The sequence below is a fragment of the Vicugna pacos genome, chromosome 17 (genome assembly GCF_048564905.1).
Source record: "Vicugna pacos chromosome 17, VicPac4, whole genome shotgun sequence".
In the NCBI taxonomy this organism is placed as follows: domain Eukaryota; kingdom Metazoa; phylum Chordata; class Mammalia; order Artiodactyla; family Camelidae; genus Vicugna; species Vicugna pacos.
The window spans coordinates 8,124,733-8,139,772 of NC_133003.1; the positions used below are offsets into that span (position 1 = coordinate 8,124,733).

The 15,040-nt window shown below is 43.8% G+C and overlaps 1 protein-coding gene across 8 annotated transcripts in view; it reads left to right on the top strand.

The window, feature by feature from the left end:
• The first annotated feature begins 75 nt into the window (after positions 1–75).
• The window catches only part of RBMS3 (RNA binding motif single stranded interacting protein 3), a 921,458-nt gene continuing 906,493 nt past the window's right edge, over positions 76–15,040 (top strand). For all 8 annotated transcript variants that reach the window (XM_031686913.2, XM_072940905.1, XM_072940906.1 and 5 more), the window contains exons 1-2: positions 76–440; positions 851–919. In XM_031686913.2, coding sequence (XP_031542773.2) covers positions 150–440; positions 851–919 — 360 coding nt within the window. In that variant the 5' untranslated portion in view covers positions 76–149. The remainder of the gene's footprint in view (positions 441–850; positions 920–15,040) is intronic.

Genomic DNA, 15,040 nt, shown 5'->3' on the forward strand with positions numbered 1-15,040 from the left:
GCAAATAGAGTGGGCGTGGCTGAGCCCCGCCTCTCTTCTCGCGAGATCTCACCCGCGATGCTGCCACGGGCCTTGGGCGGCAGAGGCTATGGCCTGGCCGCCTTGCGTCTCTTCCCCTCAGCGCTCACCTACAGTTTTGCTTTTTTTTCATGGGGACACCCAGGCTCTTCTGTTCTGTATGCCCTCCCAGCCACGGCGCACTGCACCCTCCAGCCCCCTGTGGCTGCCTCTGCGCCCACAGCCCCAGCCCTCCACCTCGGTCGGGCGGCCAGGCCTGGCCCACCCCCGCCGCCTCGCGTCTAGTCCTGGGGGCCGCGGGGCTCCTCTGTGCCGGTTTCTCTCAGTTCTGTTGGCCAAGCAGTTGCTTTGAACAGACTGGAGCCTCTGAGGGTCCCCCTCCGTCCCCGCTGAGCTCTCTGGTGAAGAGGGGGCGTCCCAGGGTAAGAGCGCTGTTCCTCCTTTGCCGCTTCCTCCCTGAGGGACAGGTCCTGCACTAATTTCCTTTTTCTTCTTCTTCTTCTAATTCTCATACCATGTTTTTTTGAGGAATTCTGAAGTAGGCGCTGTTCTGTCCAAGTTCAGCAGGTGTTCTGAGTGAATGGGTGGGTCTGTGGATGTCTTGGGGTGAGGGTGAGCTAGGAGCAACCTTCTACTCCGCCATCTTGGCTTCCCCCCCCCCCCCAGGAGACTACGTTTTAAGAGAAATGGAAGAGAAAGGTTCAGTTCAGATAGACTGAAGACGTGTTAATGTTTGGAACTGTCGACACTGACTCAGTGACTTCTTTAGAGAACTATAAAGCGTGTTCAGTTGGAGTGACAGCAGGACATCTTTGTTTCTTTCCTTTTCTAGAGAGCCTCAGCCAGCAAGTCGTCCGGGGTTCCTTCCTACAGCAGATGGTCCAGCTCCCAGCCACATCAGGTAAGATGCTCTTGTCAAGAACCCGACATACTCGCTTCCCTGGCGGTGCTCTCAGATTTACAGTTACGTTGTCTCTGGGCAAATGTGGATGGTGGTGTCAGGCTGTGGTCTTGTCTCACCTTGAAGGCGGCCCCCTTGATGGAGGGCTATGCAGTTTCTTACTGGTGACTTTCTCGACTTCAAGTTTTGGGTCAGGGCTCTGTGAGGGGGCCAGTGACAGGAAAACGCTGAAGCCCGACCTTCAAAGGCCTCCGCAGTGGGTAGCTGGTGAAATCAGGCTAGTAACGAGTGGAAGAGAATTGTGCCTTTAAAAATTTCAACCCAAGTTTAGCCCTTGCATCCTTTTTATTGCAAGAAGCGGGGTACTCTCCCCCACCATGTGTGTGCTCTGAGTGCGTACCCCAATATATCAGCAAATGCACTAATATTACACAGAACCACTTTGTTGTTGTTGGTTTTGCCTGGTGACTCAGGGTGATTAACCACCTCAATTCAGGTCAGACAATATTGAACGTTATTTACCCGCTTCAGGGGCAGTTAAGCCCCCAGATGCTGTCATGTCCCCGTGTGTGAATGAAGCAGGACCTTTTCTGTTGGTGAGCAGCTTTTCTGGGTGACATGTTGTGACCACATGGGCTTCTTTTTGAAACAGCTCATGGTAAGAGCACTAGCCTTGAATCCTAAAAAGCAGGATGTGCATTCAAATTACGCACTATCTATGAAACCAAGGAGAAATAAACTCCCGTGTGTCTTTTGCTTTATTGATCAGAACCCTCTCTTAGACTTTTCAGGGCACTTGGGCCGGGTATGGAGATTATAGGATGGGGACGTTATAAATGGTTTATATTCACATCCCCCTCTCATTTTATTGATTTTGTGTAGAAATTTAGCATGGGTGATCATTCACTCCCACATCAGCATAATATGAGAGCTCTTTTTGTATTTTTTTCTTTCTATCTTTTGTTTTCATTTCAATTACAAATGGACTCTCGTCAATAAAACAATATTAAAATTAATAAGAGAAAACAAAATTCTTACATTATGCCATGTTTTATCCCAGTGCCTACTTTTATATTGAATTGGTGGGAAGGAAGACATCGGGGTGATGGCTCTGACCTCACTGGCATCCCGTGGGGACGTTACTGCTGCTGGTAGATTTGGAAGATGCACTGCTTCGTGGATGTGAGCTGAGAACAAAGGTGGCTCAGAAAGAGGGGCAGAGGCACCCTTCAGAGGAGGCTGCTTTGAATGTCCAGGGTTCCTTTACTTGCTACGTAGTAGGTGCAGCCTGTTAACGTGCTCTGGGTTAAGAATCTGTCTTTCTGATTTTTGTTCTCACTCTTTCCAGAGACTGAGTTGAGCAAGTTGCTCCTCTGCACTTGCTCTGAAGATGGGGAGATGCTCTAATCTAATCTTCCCAGTCTAAGAAAAGTGGAAGCCAGAGATTTTATTGAACAAGGGTATATGAATTTAGTTGGTCTTGGAGTCTGTGGTTACTTCTGCAGAACTCATTCAGTTCTGCAAGTCAGTACCATCCTTTTGGGAAGTTCCCCGTGAGATAATCTAACGTCTTCCTCTGTGCTGCTTCTGCGAACCTTTCACCTGCTGCGGCCACGTGAGACAAGTAAAGCCCCTGCAGTAGGCACTGTACTCAGTCTGCGAGCGGATGCTTTTAGTCTTCTGCTCCTACAACAGCCTTATTTGATGAAATCAGGGAATTAATAGGCAGTGTTTGTGTGACCATCCTACACACGCTTGCCAGTGTTTCTTTTTTTGAATTATTCCAGGTCTGTGGCATCTAAAAGTGGATGAGCTACTCAAAAAGAGTTTTGTTTTACTGTCTTACACATGGAAAGAAATCTGGTTATGTGGGGAGACTTTCAACATTAGCAGCACCTTTTTGATCGGGGGACATAACCCAGTGGCATTTCCAAATGATGCTCTGATTAATATTTTTTTTCCTTTATTGAAGTACAGTCAGTGACACTGGTGTACAGCATCATGATTTGATCATGCATGTGCATATATATATTCGACCGTGATCAATACTGCTACCACCTCTTTTGTGCTGAGGATTGGCTCTAACTCTGAGGGAAAGGAGATGTCTGTTTTTTTCTGATTTGTTTAAGTTTCCTTGGTGACTGCCCGCTGTGCTGCTCATTGGCTCACTTATTTTCCTTTCTTCTCCATGTCCTTCCCTTCACACCTACTTTCCCAGTAACCAGTGCCCTGTATTAAATTCCTTCTATTGCACTGCCTGGTTTGGGCTCTGTTTTTCCAACAGTTTTTCCTACTGTTTTCCGACCAATAGCACTTACCATGGCACGACACACGTCATTCTTTTGCTCCCGCAACAGCGGTTTTTAATTTTAGAAAAATTATATGACTATTTACAGGATCACCTGCCTTGCAGCTGCTGAAAAGGCTGAGATTTATTCTCTTGAGCTGGCCTGGTGGATGGGAGTCCTTTTACACCCCTATCTTGCTTAGAATAATCATTTCTCTTCTTTGTTACTTATGCTCTAATCCTCCCCTTGTGAATGTCTGTTTATTACCAAAAAACCTTTGTCTTTTGTGTTGGCGATATAATAGGCTTATTGGCTTCAGTCTTTGAAAGTACCTACATAAATTCTCAGCTTGAGGTAGAAAATACAATTGCAGTTCTCTCCTGGATTCCAGCCTGGTGTCTTTCTCTGATTTTTGGCATCAGCAGAGCATTGGATTTATATTTACTAAGGGTCCAAGTGGCTTGTTTTGTACTTGTTTGCAAAACACTATTTGTCAGATAGACACAAGCAGAGATGCGGTAATGAGTAAATCAGTACACAGGTAGATACCTACTCATTGGGGAATTAATTTCATCAGTTTTCCTTCATAATCATTATCATCATGCCTAACATTTATTGAACATTTACTATGTGATGTCTGCAAATTTCTTTACCTGCACTGACTGTCTCATTAACCCCCTCAATATCTCTATAAGGATGCAACATTTTACAAATGGGATGATTACAAATTACAAAGTTAACTTACCCAGCAATTCAGGGTTTCACCAGATTCCAGCACACTAGTCTCTCAACTACTGGACAGTGTTATTTCTCTAACTTTTATAGAGTAATTAAAGGCAACTGAAAAACATTTTAACAAATACTTCTGTTTTGAGCTGACCAGAACACAATTGTTTGGCCTCTAGTTCTATTTCGACTCTGAAATTATTTTGCATAGTTTATTTTTTTCTTGGAACAGGGTCTTATGTCCACCATTTGCACATGAACACCTTATAAAGCAGGGCCTTTAATATATTTATTTGTAAGTTTTAGCTAAAAAATGCACCATTTTGTGTTTTATCTGGAATAATTTGAAAACAAATGTGTGAGAAGTAACAGCTTCCATTGTTTTGCCGTTTGTAAGGAACACACATAAAGTTTTACATGCTTTGTGAATATTTACCAGATAAAGGTCATGATGAATTGCACTGTGAAAAACAGACAAATGAGAATGATGACCGTCCAACAAGTATCTTCAAATCTGAAACATGACGCGATAAACTGAAACTGTGGTAAATTGTTTATGCATCTTGTGCACTTCTCTTTAGGAAAGTTTCACACCTCCCAGCATGTCTTCCCTCTCATATTCAGAAAACTTCTTGTAAGTATTAAATAACTATCCTCCTATGATTTAGAAATGGAAAGTTTTTCCTTTGGATAATTGGCACTAATCTAAGCATTATGTCTTAAAAACCCTCAGTTGTAAGGTTTTGTTCAATAGAGATCAATGGATTGATTGATGACTTTAGTAAACATTGTGTTTAGAGGAGTCCTTGGTGGGTGAGAACCTTACAATTAATCTCCTTAATTGGGAGAACCATGGAGAAAAGAGAGAGAATCTGTTACGGAGTAACAATGACTCGATAATTCAGCCAGACATTCCAGTGTGTTCATTTTCTAGTGGCAGATAGAACAGACAGCCTTGAAGGGCAGTGGCAGAAGTCTGGGGTATCTGGCAGGATCGGGGTTAAACGCAGGAAGGAGAAGGCATTTCATGGCTTAGCTGTGTTTGTGCAGTAAGAGTGGGTGCAGCCCACTGGCAAACGGCAACCGTGAGCATTTCTCCTGGACCATCGCACGTATTTTTTCATGCCTGCATGTGAAACTCCATGTACTCGGCATGCAGTGGGAGCTCTTGAGGTCTTTGAGCAGGAATGAATGAATGAATTGTATCAAGTAATGACAGGAGCAGAGCGGGGAAGGGGGACCTCAAATCCACACTTATTTATGTTCTTTCCTCCCAGTCATTAGTTTCCCCCTTCGCCTTCACTGGGGCTCACAGCAGAGCTGATAATTCTGAATTGACTGAGGTGAGATGCGGTTTACGTCACTCCTGGTGGTGGGTCTTATAACAAGCATTGCAGTGGGAGCAAAGGCTGCCTGGGGCTAGGGGAACCCACGTCTCATCTGAGAGTCAGTCTAACCTTGTCAGCACAGCCTGAAAAGGAGGGGTGCCTGGATAGGAAAGTGTTGTTGGTTCTGGGCTTGGGTTAGGGGGTTCTGGGGAGAGGTGAGGAAGTGGGCTGTGTTCTGGATTGAGGTCTGCTAGGAGGTGGGGTAATTCTGTGATTGTGTATGTTAATAATTTTAGCCAGAAGATGGGAGAGACAGAGGCAGGTTACAGATGGAAGTGATGAAGACGCAGCAGTCGCTCTGGTTACCTGGGTGACGAGGATGTTTGGTCACCTTTGTGATTTGGACAGCGGTCTTGTTTTCCTCCCTGCTTGGATGTAATTATGGGGTGATCTTGTTTTTGTCTCATTGAATCAGGGTTATGAAGGTCTAATCTGAGTCAGGTGAGTTGTTTTTGCTGCATAGGAAACTCCTTGGCCTTGGGGCTGATGCCAGGCTGTGGACTTGAGAAGCTGTATCATATATACCTACACAGATACACACACACACACACACACACACACACACACACACGACTTAGCTGATTGCATATGAACACCGGAAGGCTGGCACTACCCTCCCTGGTCCTTTCATTCATCCTGATACTTGCCCTCATGTATTTGTTGCTCGGGCCAGAGCAGCAAAGTGGTGACATTCTTAGCTAGAGATGACATTCAGTTGATATCCTAGCATTTTCAATCTGGAGATCAGGGAAGATCGTAGTACCAATTCTTAGGCATTTGCAAACTGTCATGTCCATTTGCAGTGTTTTTTTAAAGGATAAGGAAAAAACTGTGGAAGGGCAAACTTGACATGATACAGACTTGCATTTGAAAATGAACTATTTAGAGTATGGGAAACTAGGAGAAGAATTCGGTGTGTAGGAAATTAGGTTCTGATTAAATAAAATGTCTGATGAATGACAGCTTGTCCCCCAAGATGGCGCCCACATGACCCATGCCTCCTGGTCTTCACACCTTTGCGTTCCTGCCTCTTTTGAGCTTGGCTGGCCCTCTGACTTCATGTGCCATTACTATTATCCATAGCAATGGCTAGGAGAATGCTGGCAGTTAAAAGGTAAGGTCTGCTGGTTTGAATGAATTCTTAATATTCCTTTGCATTCATCATACCTCTTATCTGAAAATAAACACTATTTAATACTTGAAGAAGTTAGAAATGTCACCCTGCAATCTTCTTTTCTGGGGGGAGGAGGTAATTAGGCTTATTTACTAATTTTTTTAATGGAGGTACTGGGGATTGAACCCAGGACCTCGTGCGTGCTAACACACACTCTACCATTAAGCTATACCCTCCTCCCCCTGTAGTCTTCTTTTCATTATTAATTTGCTGAATAAATATCATGGACTTATCAGTGCCATTTTAATCCCCATTCAGCATTCGGCTCAAATTCCAGGACTGAAGACCCCAGCAGTCGTGAGCTGGACTGTTTTGCAGTGCTGTCCACAGAAGGTGGTTGGGATATACTGGAGACATTCCCCAGAATGCTCTTTCCCTGCACAGTCGGGTGGTACCACATGACTGATGTCAGCCGATGAAATGTTAGTGGAAATGGCATGTCACTTAGGTTCTGAGGCAATAAGAAGCCCGTGTGTGAGTCTCCAGTCCCCACTGCCTGACCCAGGGATCCACATGTTCCAGGTGGTACAATTACAAGATGGTGGCGTCTTCGCAATCCTGGATCCCCCAGGGAGTGAGGGGAGCAGGGCTCCTTGTTCACCCTTGACCGACAGTAGCACAATCCAGAGACAAGCCTTGATTTTGCTTAAGTCGCTGAGATTTGGGGCTAATTTCTATCTGTAGTAGAGTCTAATCTCTTGTGACTAATACAGGAGGCTTTAATGTCCCCTAAGCTCCATCATGGCAGTCCCAAGCCCATCAAAATCAACTTGAAATCTAAATGAAAATAATGTGATTTCCATGTAAACAGAGCCTCAAGACAGAATTTTGGATTTCTTCTCCAATTAGATTTCCCTCCTGAAGTCCCTCTGTACAGAAATTCTGGCAACAGCACTGCTTATTTACTTGGATAATTTGAGAACACTTGACACTCAAATCATTATCAAATCAAGTTGTTTTTCCTTTTTATTTTTCAAAGTAATTTTATGGCAAGCTGTTAATAAAATAATTTATTAGAGGCTTCAAAATATTTGCTCAGTCAGTGTAATATCAACAAAAACATCTTAAGTTTTTTTTTTTGCCTTTCATGAATGGTTCTTACATAAATGTCCAAACATGGGTAAAGGTAGAGAGAACAGCGTAGTGAACTCTCTGCACTCATCTACCCACCTGCAACAATTACCAACAGGCTTTCAAATAGAAGCTTTGGCAACATAAAACGTTATTTTGATTGAGTATCTTTTCAAAGATAAGATAATAACTACTCTTCCCTCCACTTCCAAAAATAGATCTGAATTTTCTGTGAGCACATGTGCTTTGTAGTCATGATAATATCTTCCTCATTTACTTCCAACGCTGCCCTATAAGAATGACTTCAAAATCCTTTGCTAGAATGGCTTATTTTTCCCAGTTTGACTAGGAGAGTCACAGCTTACACCTGTTGTCTTGGGGGTAATTATTAATAGCACCCACTTTCATTCTCCTTTATGATCGCTGGAGGGCAAATGATACAGTCACCCTCATTATTAAACAGATGTTTGTGCTTTTTTTCCATCTCCCAGAGCTGGATTCTGTGTCTTGCCTGGCAAAAGCCAGGCAAGTCTAAACTAATCATAGTCAGAGGAACTGTATCCCAATGTCTGGGAGTACATGCAGTATCTTCCGTGTTTGAAATGTCTTTGGTGTCCATAATGGTCTAGGACCAGTTACATAATTTCTGGGGTCCAGTACAAAATATTCAAAAATTATTGAGAATCAAGATGGTGACAGCAAAGTATTAAACCAAGTGTGGAACCCTTCCAAGCATGGGGCCCTGTGCAGTAGCAAAGGTGGCACACCTGTGAGCCCACCACCCGCTTCCACTCCCCACCCTCACCCTCACTGGTCCCCATGTTGACCAATTGCAGGATTGCATGACGGCACTCAACACTCTGCTGTCATCTGTAAGGTCACCTCTTCCCCAGTCCTTCTCCATGGTTCTGAATGCTGGCCTAGTTGGCTGTTGTTACCACCCAGTGAGAACTTGTTATTACTAGTGAGTGGCAGAGCCAGAATTCCAACACATGATGTGCTTGACTTCAAAGCGAGTGATTCTGACTCTCTTGCTATCCTGACTCAGCCCTGATGGCTTACCTAACTCGTGGGGCGGGGGATGTTCCCATCTGGTCCAGGATCCTCAGGAATGGAAATTAGTAATTTATGCATAGATGTCTGGGAACTATAGTGCACTTGTACTAGCCTCTGTGTTCCCATCCATCCCCTGGAACTTCTCCCTCATACGTGCACTGGCTCAACCGTGCCCTCTCCCTGCCCACACCCCTTCTCCCTAACTACCGTATTTACCAAAACGAGCCTGAGCTTGGACTGTGAGGATCTCCTGGGCTGACCTCTGGATCTAGCTTAGTTTCATCTGCTTGCTTCCCTGTCTCCCTGGTTGCCATGTGGCTTGAGCCTGAGCTGGTGTCCCGCATGAACATTTGGAGTTAATTGGAATATGCAGACTTTCTGGGGAAGACATGCATAGTCACATCTGTTGTGTTTTCTCCAGCACTAATTGTTTTTATTCTATAGAATTAACTTCCATCTTTCTGATGACCTCTGGTGTTACTGAAGTTTTGATGGACCCAACTTTAATCTGCTCTAAGAGATGGAACTGAGAGAAGGGAACCCTTGTGTACACTGGTGGGAGTATAAATTGGTGGAGCCATGGAAAAGAGTAGGAAGATTCTTCCAAAAATTAAACACAGAACTACTGTATGATCCAGCAACTCCACTTGTGTGAATTTCTCCAATAGAAACAAAATCACTAACTTGAAAAGATATCTGCACCCCAGTGTCCACTGCAGCATTATTTACAGTAGCAAGATGTGGAAACAACCTAAGTGTCCGCTGATGGATGAACAGATAAAGAAAATGTGGTATACGTCTACAACAGAATATTATTAAGCCATAAAAAGAAGGAAGCCTGCCATTTGAATTAATATGAATGGACCTTGGCATTATGCTGTTAAAAAAAAAGAGGGGTGGAACTGAGATTGTTGCATGAGGGCCCTTTTTAAAAAGTAGCCTTAAGATTTGTTTCAACTCTAAAATGAGCAAATCCTAGGAAATGCTATCAGGAAAGTTTAAGAAGCTGGGATAAGTAAAGAGGAAGGGGGAAGAAAATAATTTAGGTAGTGATTTCAGTGATTCCATTTGACTTTCTCTTCAATAAACGTGAACCTTGGAGAGATGAGCTCATATATCTCTTATTACCCCAAATATCTCAGTTACCGAAAGCCATCAGGAAGTGACCGCCTTGCTGTCCTGTGTGTGACTTTACTGTTCAGATATGCACAATTTTTGTAGAAGGTGGCTCATCGGTATAAACCCTTCATTACGGAATGCCCAAAGTAACAGAGATGCGTTTCATCTTTGGAGAAGAAGAGAAGGTGTGGAACGTACTGAAAATATGTGCTGATAGCCAGCGTGATGCCTTCTGAAGGGATTTTCAGGTGTAGTGTTGATAACACTCAGTTTTGCCTTCTGTCTGGGGAACCCAGCCTCTCTGAAAGTGGGTCTCTACTCACGTCAATATAGACATTGTATTTATCCAGTTAAAAGAACCCACTCGGACTGAAAACTCCTTTGAGTCCTTTGGAAATAGCTGCTGGTGGAGAGAGCAGTTATTGATGGAGCTGTGTTGCTTTAGCAGCCAAATAGTCAATGATTTTCTTCAAGGAGTAAGAGCTCAGATTTCTTCTGGATCATTTTTGTGTTAAACAGTGACATTTCTGTAAAATTTTTAAGATGCATCATTCATCCTGCAATTAAAAATGAGGCTTGAAAATAGTCTGTCCTACCCTTTTCTATACTGTTTTTGTTCATTTCCTTCAAGTAGAGATTAGGTGAGCAAGGAACACGGCTATGACTGGAGCATTAGTGGGTATTAGAGATAACGTGATATTAAACACTTAGTGAATTAAATGTTTGCTGTGGGAGGAAGTCAGGAGCTGAACGAGAAGAGATTGCTGTGTCCATCTGATGTCAACCCCTCGGTGTCAGCCGTGGTGAAATCTCACCAGCGTGGGTGACTTCTTCACTTCCATCTGGAGGGAAGCTGCCTACATGGTCCGCAGGGCCCTTTAAGACAATCTGTGCGCTTAAGACTTAAGCGGGTTCTCAGTGGAATAAATGGAGAGACACCTTGATGTTTTGGGGGATTGTGAAACGTGGAGTCAAGTTAGGGGTCATCCTACGAATGCACTCAGTGGAGATGCCCATTAGCCCATCAGGTAAGAATGCGTGAAGTGCAGAAGCCTCCCCTGCCAGCATCGGGCAGGGGAAAAGCCAGAAAGTAAAGACGTAGAAGCCGGCGAGTTGTTCTTAGCAATTTGTGGGTCCGTGGAGGTGGTCTTGGTGCCTTCCTCCTCTGGTCCCCGGTTGCCGCGTGGAGAGGCCACAATAACGTTGCTGGCTTTGCTGCTGTCCTGCACTGCAGTCTCCCTTCTGCCACAACTGCTCCCTTCTTAGCGGAGCCCAACACGGCTGTTTGTCTTTCCTCTGGCTGCAGAACCTCCAAGTGTGTCTCTTAGAATTTGGGAAATAAGGTAGAGGATTTGACCTCAGGATGATATGCTTAGCCTCAAAAGCCTTTAGTTCCACAGTGAAATCTGGTTTTATAAGATAAAGATACCTTTATGTTTCATAAGGGGCGTGTGTGTGTACAAAATCTTTCACCCTGGCGGGATAAAGAGAATGATGAGAGTGACGGGCTTGTCATTTTGGGTGGGAGAGGCTAGGAATTCTCGCCAGAATAATGATTAAGAACTTGGACTCTGGAGACCGCAAAGCTGGATTCACATCCTGGCTCTGTCACTAGCTTGATCTGGGGAATGGGTCTGAATCTCTCAACGCTTGTCTTTGTATCTGTAAAATGGGGAAGATGATTGTAGCCCACTCAGAGGGTATTGTGAGTTTGAAATGGTAACAACCGTCAGCAAACCCCTCAAAATTGTAGTTTTCTAGGTGAAGCATGCCACGATGATAACTAGGTCATTTCTGCAACTTGGCGATGAAATCGTACTTCTGTGCTTAAGGGCTGGGGTGTGAACCACTGCTGCCGTCTGTAGGACCAGCGCTGCTGTGCAGACAGCCTGAGATTTAGACCAGCATTTACCCGCCACCTTTCGAAGCTGGGGTAGCATCAGTTTATGAATCCAAGTGAAGATGAATTCCTTTAACCCCCAGGTCAGCTTAACTGGACCCTTAGTATGAGGGTCACTTTCCAGAGTGTGTCTTCAGACTAGTGAGTGCTGGTTATGTTTATGTCTGTAACTGAGAAGGGAACCAGGGACGTCTAAGCTGTTAAGGAAACTTTACGGGAAAGTCAGTGGATGCTCAAGATTCCGAAGGAAGAACTCTTCACCTCAGTGTTTATTATCTTTCTTCGAGCTCTTGTTGGCAGACTTGAGACTTCTTCCCATGGCCAACCTGAACATTATGACTATCATAAGTTCTAATTTACACACAACATGTTAAATTGCATTTCTGTCTCACACAAACTGTACTGTTTTTCTGTAAACATTTGGAAGACTTTTCCATACTTTGCTTCGAAATTCTTGGACTGCAGGAAGAAATACAATTTATGAGGGCCATCATTTCTCAGCCATTATTGTTTATACCTGAGCATTCTTGCAAAGTGAGAAAAATTGAATCTATAAATTGTTTCCAAATGCAGTGATATTTTATGAATACTAAACTTAGCCACTGATGAAGTAGCTGGCTTTGAGTTTTATAGATACCTATGGTCTACATTTTATAGATTTGATGTTATTAAAGGGCTGGCCCAGGATGAAAAAGAAATCTAGGCATTTGGTTACATTCTAGATATTACGATCTTTGGTTTAATGTAAGCCCATGGTCCCATCGATCAGATGTACTTTAAAATCCAAATTTCTTTTTGATTTTCAGAAAGTGAAAGTAGCTTATATTCCATATATTTCACAGTCATAAAAAGGTCTTGAGCAACATCCTTAATCAATTCCATTAGCATGAGGCTAAACAGCTGAAGAGCTTCAGATTAGTTCAGGTCAGGTTTTCACGCCAAATGTGTTCCCATCGCATGACATGAAACAACTTCAGAAACAATGAAGGCTTGCTGCCAAATGACTTATGAAAAAAATGAGGTTTCTCCTAGCATTTTGCATTTTGGAATAGTGTTGAGGAATTACAGGCTTATGACCTATTATGGCCTGTTGTTAGCATTAGATAATTTTACTTGACTTACAGATAAAAAAGGAATACCACGCTCATTTTAAGGCTGGCAAAACTGGGAGACAGAGCAAAGGAGTGACTTTTTTGAGGTGACAGAGCAAGAACGTATTCAAAATGGAGATGAAGTCAGAATGCCCTGACGTCCCCCCCCAGGGATCTGCATTTTTTTTTAATGAAAGCCTTATTTACTCAGATGGCCATTTCACTTACAGCTTTCTTAGACCGTGATGACATCCTTCAGACAGGCCAGGACTTGAGCACCTCTCAGCACCACAGTGCTATGTACAGTTCCATTAGCTTTTGATGCACAGATTGGGTGACTGCTCTAAAGAAAAGCTCTAGGATTCATCCACCGGGATCTACATGGGTGACGTCTGTCGGGATGGGTTACCTGAGGCGTCTGTGCTCCTTGCAAGGGCCATTTTGCTAGCGTGTTCCTTTCCTCCCCCTGCTAAAGTCAAGAGAACTGAAGCTAGCTTTCCGCTGTATCTCCTCTCGGCTCTTAACATTTCTTGCTCCGTTTCGCTGGCACCGTGCCTGCCGGTACCCACAGTGTGTTTTATGACCATAGCTATTTCGCCCGCCTATTTTTGTCAGCGCAGAGGTTAGTCTCAGAAGTGACAGCTTAAAATAATTCACCTGGTGGAGTCTTCTGGGCCAGCAGAAAGCTGACTCACTTCACCGCACCTGGGGATGCTGATAAACCTATTTCATCCCTTGTGGTGTCTTGAGCAGAGAGCCAGCGCTAACCTTCAGCTCCTCTCTCTGTGTGTAGGCACGCATTCACTCCTTTACTCGTTTATCTGGGAAGCATTCACCCGAACCCTCGTAGTGAGCGAGTTGCTAAGGTCACGTGAAGATCACAGGACAGCTGTCTCTCTGGAAACGCAGCAGGGAAACCGTGCTTTTCTGTGCTGACACAGCAAACTAGCCGCAGCATTTACAACTTCCCAGTGGAGTGAGCCAGGGCGTCGTTCATTTTTTACAGCCACACGTAAGGCGTCAGGCGGGGCAGCGCAGTGTCGTGGTTGGCAGCACTGGGCTTTGGTGGCGTATAACTTGGGTTTGAAATCTGGCAGACGATTTACGAGGCTGGCTGATTTGGAGGAGTTGCCTGTACGTGGAGTACGTTTCGGAAGCCCCTGACTTTTGGCTCTGCTGTCTGTGATGGGAGGGTGGCAGTGTTTTGCCGAGGACCTTAAGGAAGCCGTGTGTGTGTGTGAATTGAGTCTGGTGGTGACACAGTCAGTGGTTTTCTTTCCTCCCATTGCTGTTCTCTGGCCTTATTCCATTATATCTCCCTCTTCTGTCTCTTGATGACAGATTCTCTAAGTTTTTATTGCCTTTAACAATAAGGACAATATTATTTTATATTTTCAGGCATTCAAATTTTCAGTCTAGTTTAAATTAAAAATTACATAAACAATCAAAAGAGTGAGAGATGGTATTTCAAATACATACATATATGCTCTATCCCTGCCTCATATATAAAGAACTTCTACAAATCAGTGAGAAAAAGAAAAACACCCCAGTAGAAAAATGAGCAAATGACTTAAACAGACACTTTGTAAGTGAGGATATGCTGGTGGCTGATAAACCTGTGAAAAGGTATGAAAACATTTCTTAAATTCATTTCTTAAATTCTTAAAAGTCCAATGCAATACTATTACCTAGCTACCAGAACAGCTAAAATAGAAAGACAGAAGTGATCACGCATTGAAGAAAATATGGAGCAGCAGGAAATTTCAGTCACCTGCTGAGGGAAATATACACTGATTTCCCCAACATGGCAAAACTCTGGCAACATCTCTTCAAATTAGACAGAAGCACGTGCCACGACCCAGCCAGTCCCCTCTCAGGAACAGGCCCTGCAGAAATGCATACCTGTGTTCACAAAGCACCCTCTGAAATATTTACAGTAGTATTACCTGTACTAGCCTCAAACTGGAATCTGTGCAAGCTCCCACACAATCAAATACTATGTGACAATGCAGATCAATGAATTACAGCTCTAGGCAAAAACATGGGTACATCTTACAAGTGTAATGAGAGAAAAAGAGCCAGCCCCCAGAGACTGCATATTCTATGATTCAGTTGATTTAAAGTATGAAAACAAATCTGTAATACTGAAGTCAGGTTTTGGGAGGGGGATGGGTGGAAGGGGGCAAGAAGAAGAGACTTTTTTTTTCGTGATTGGGATGCTAGTCACGTGGTGTGTTCAGTTTGTGAAAAATGATCAAACTCTGCACTCGTAATGTGTACTTTTCTGTATGTCCCACTTGAGTAAAAT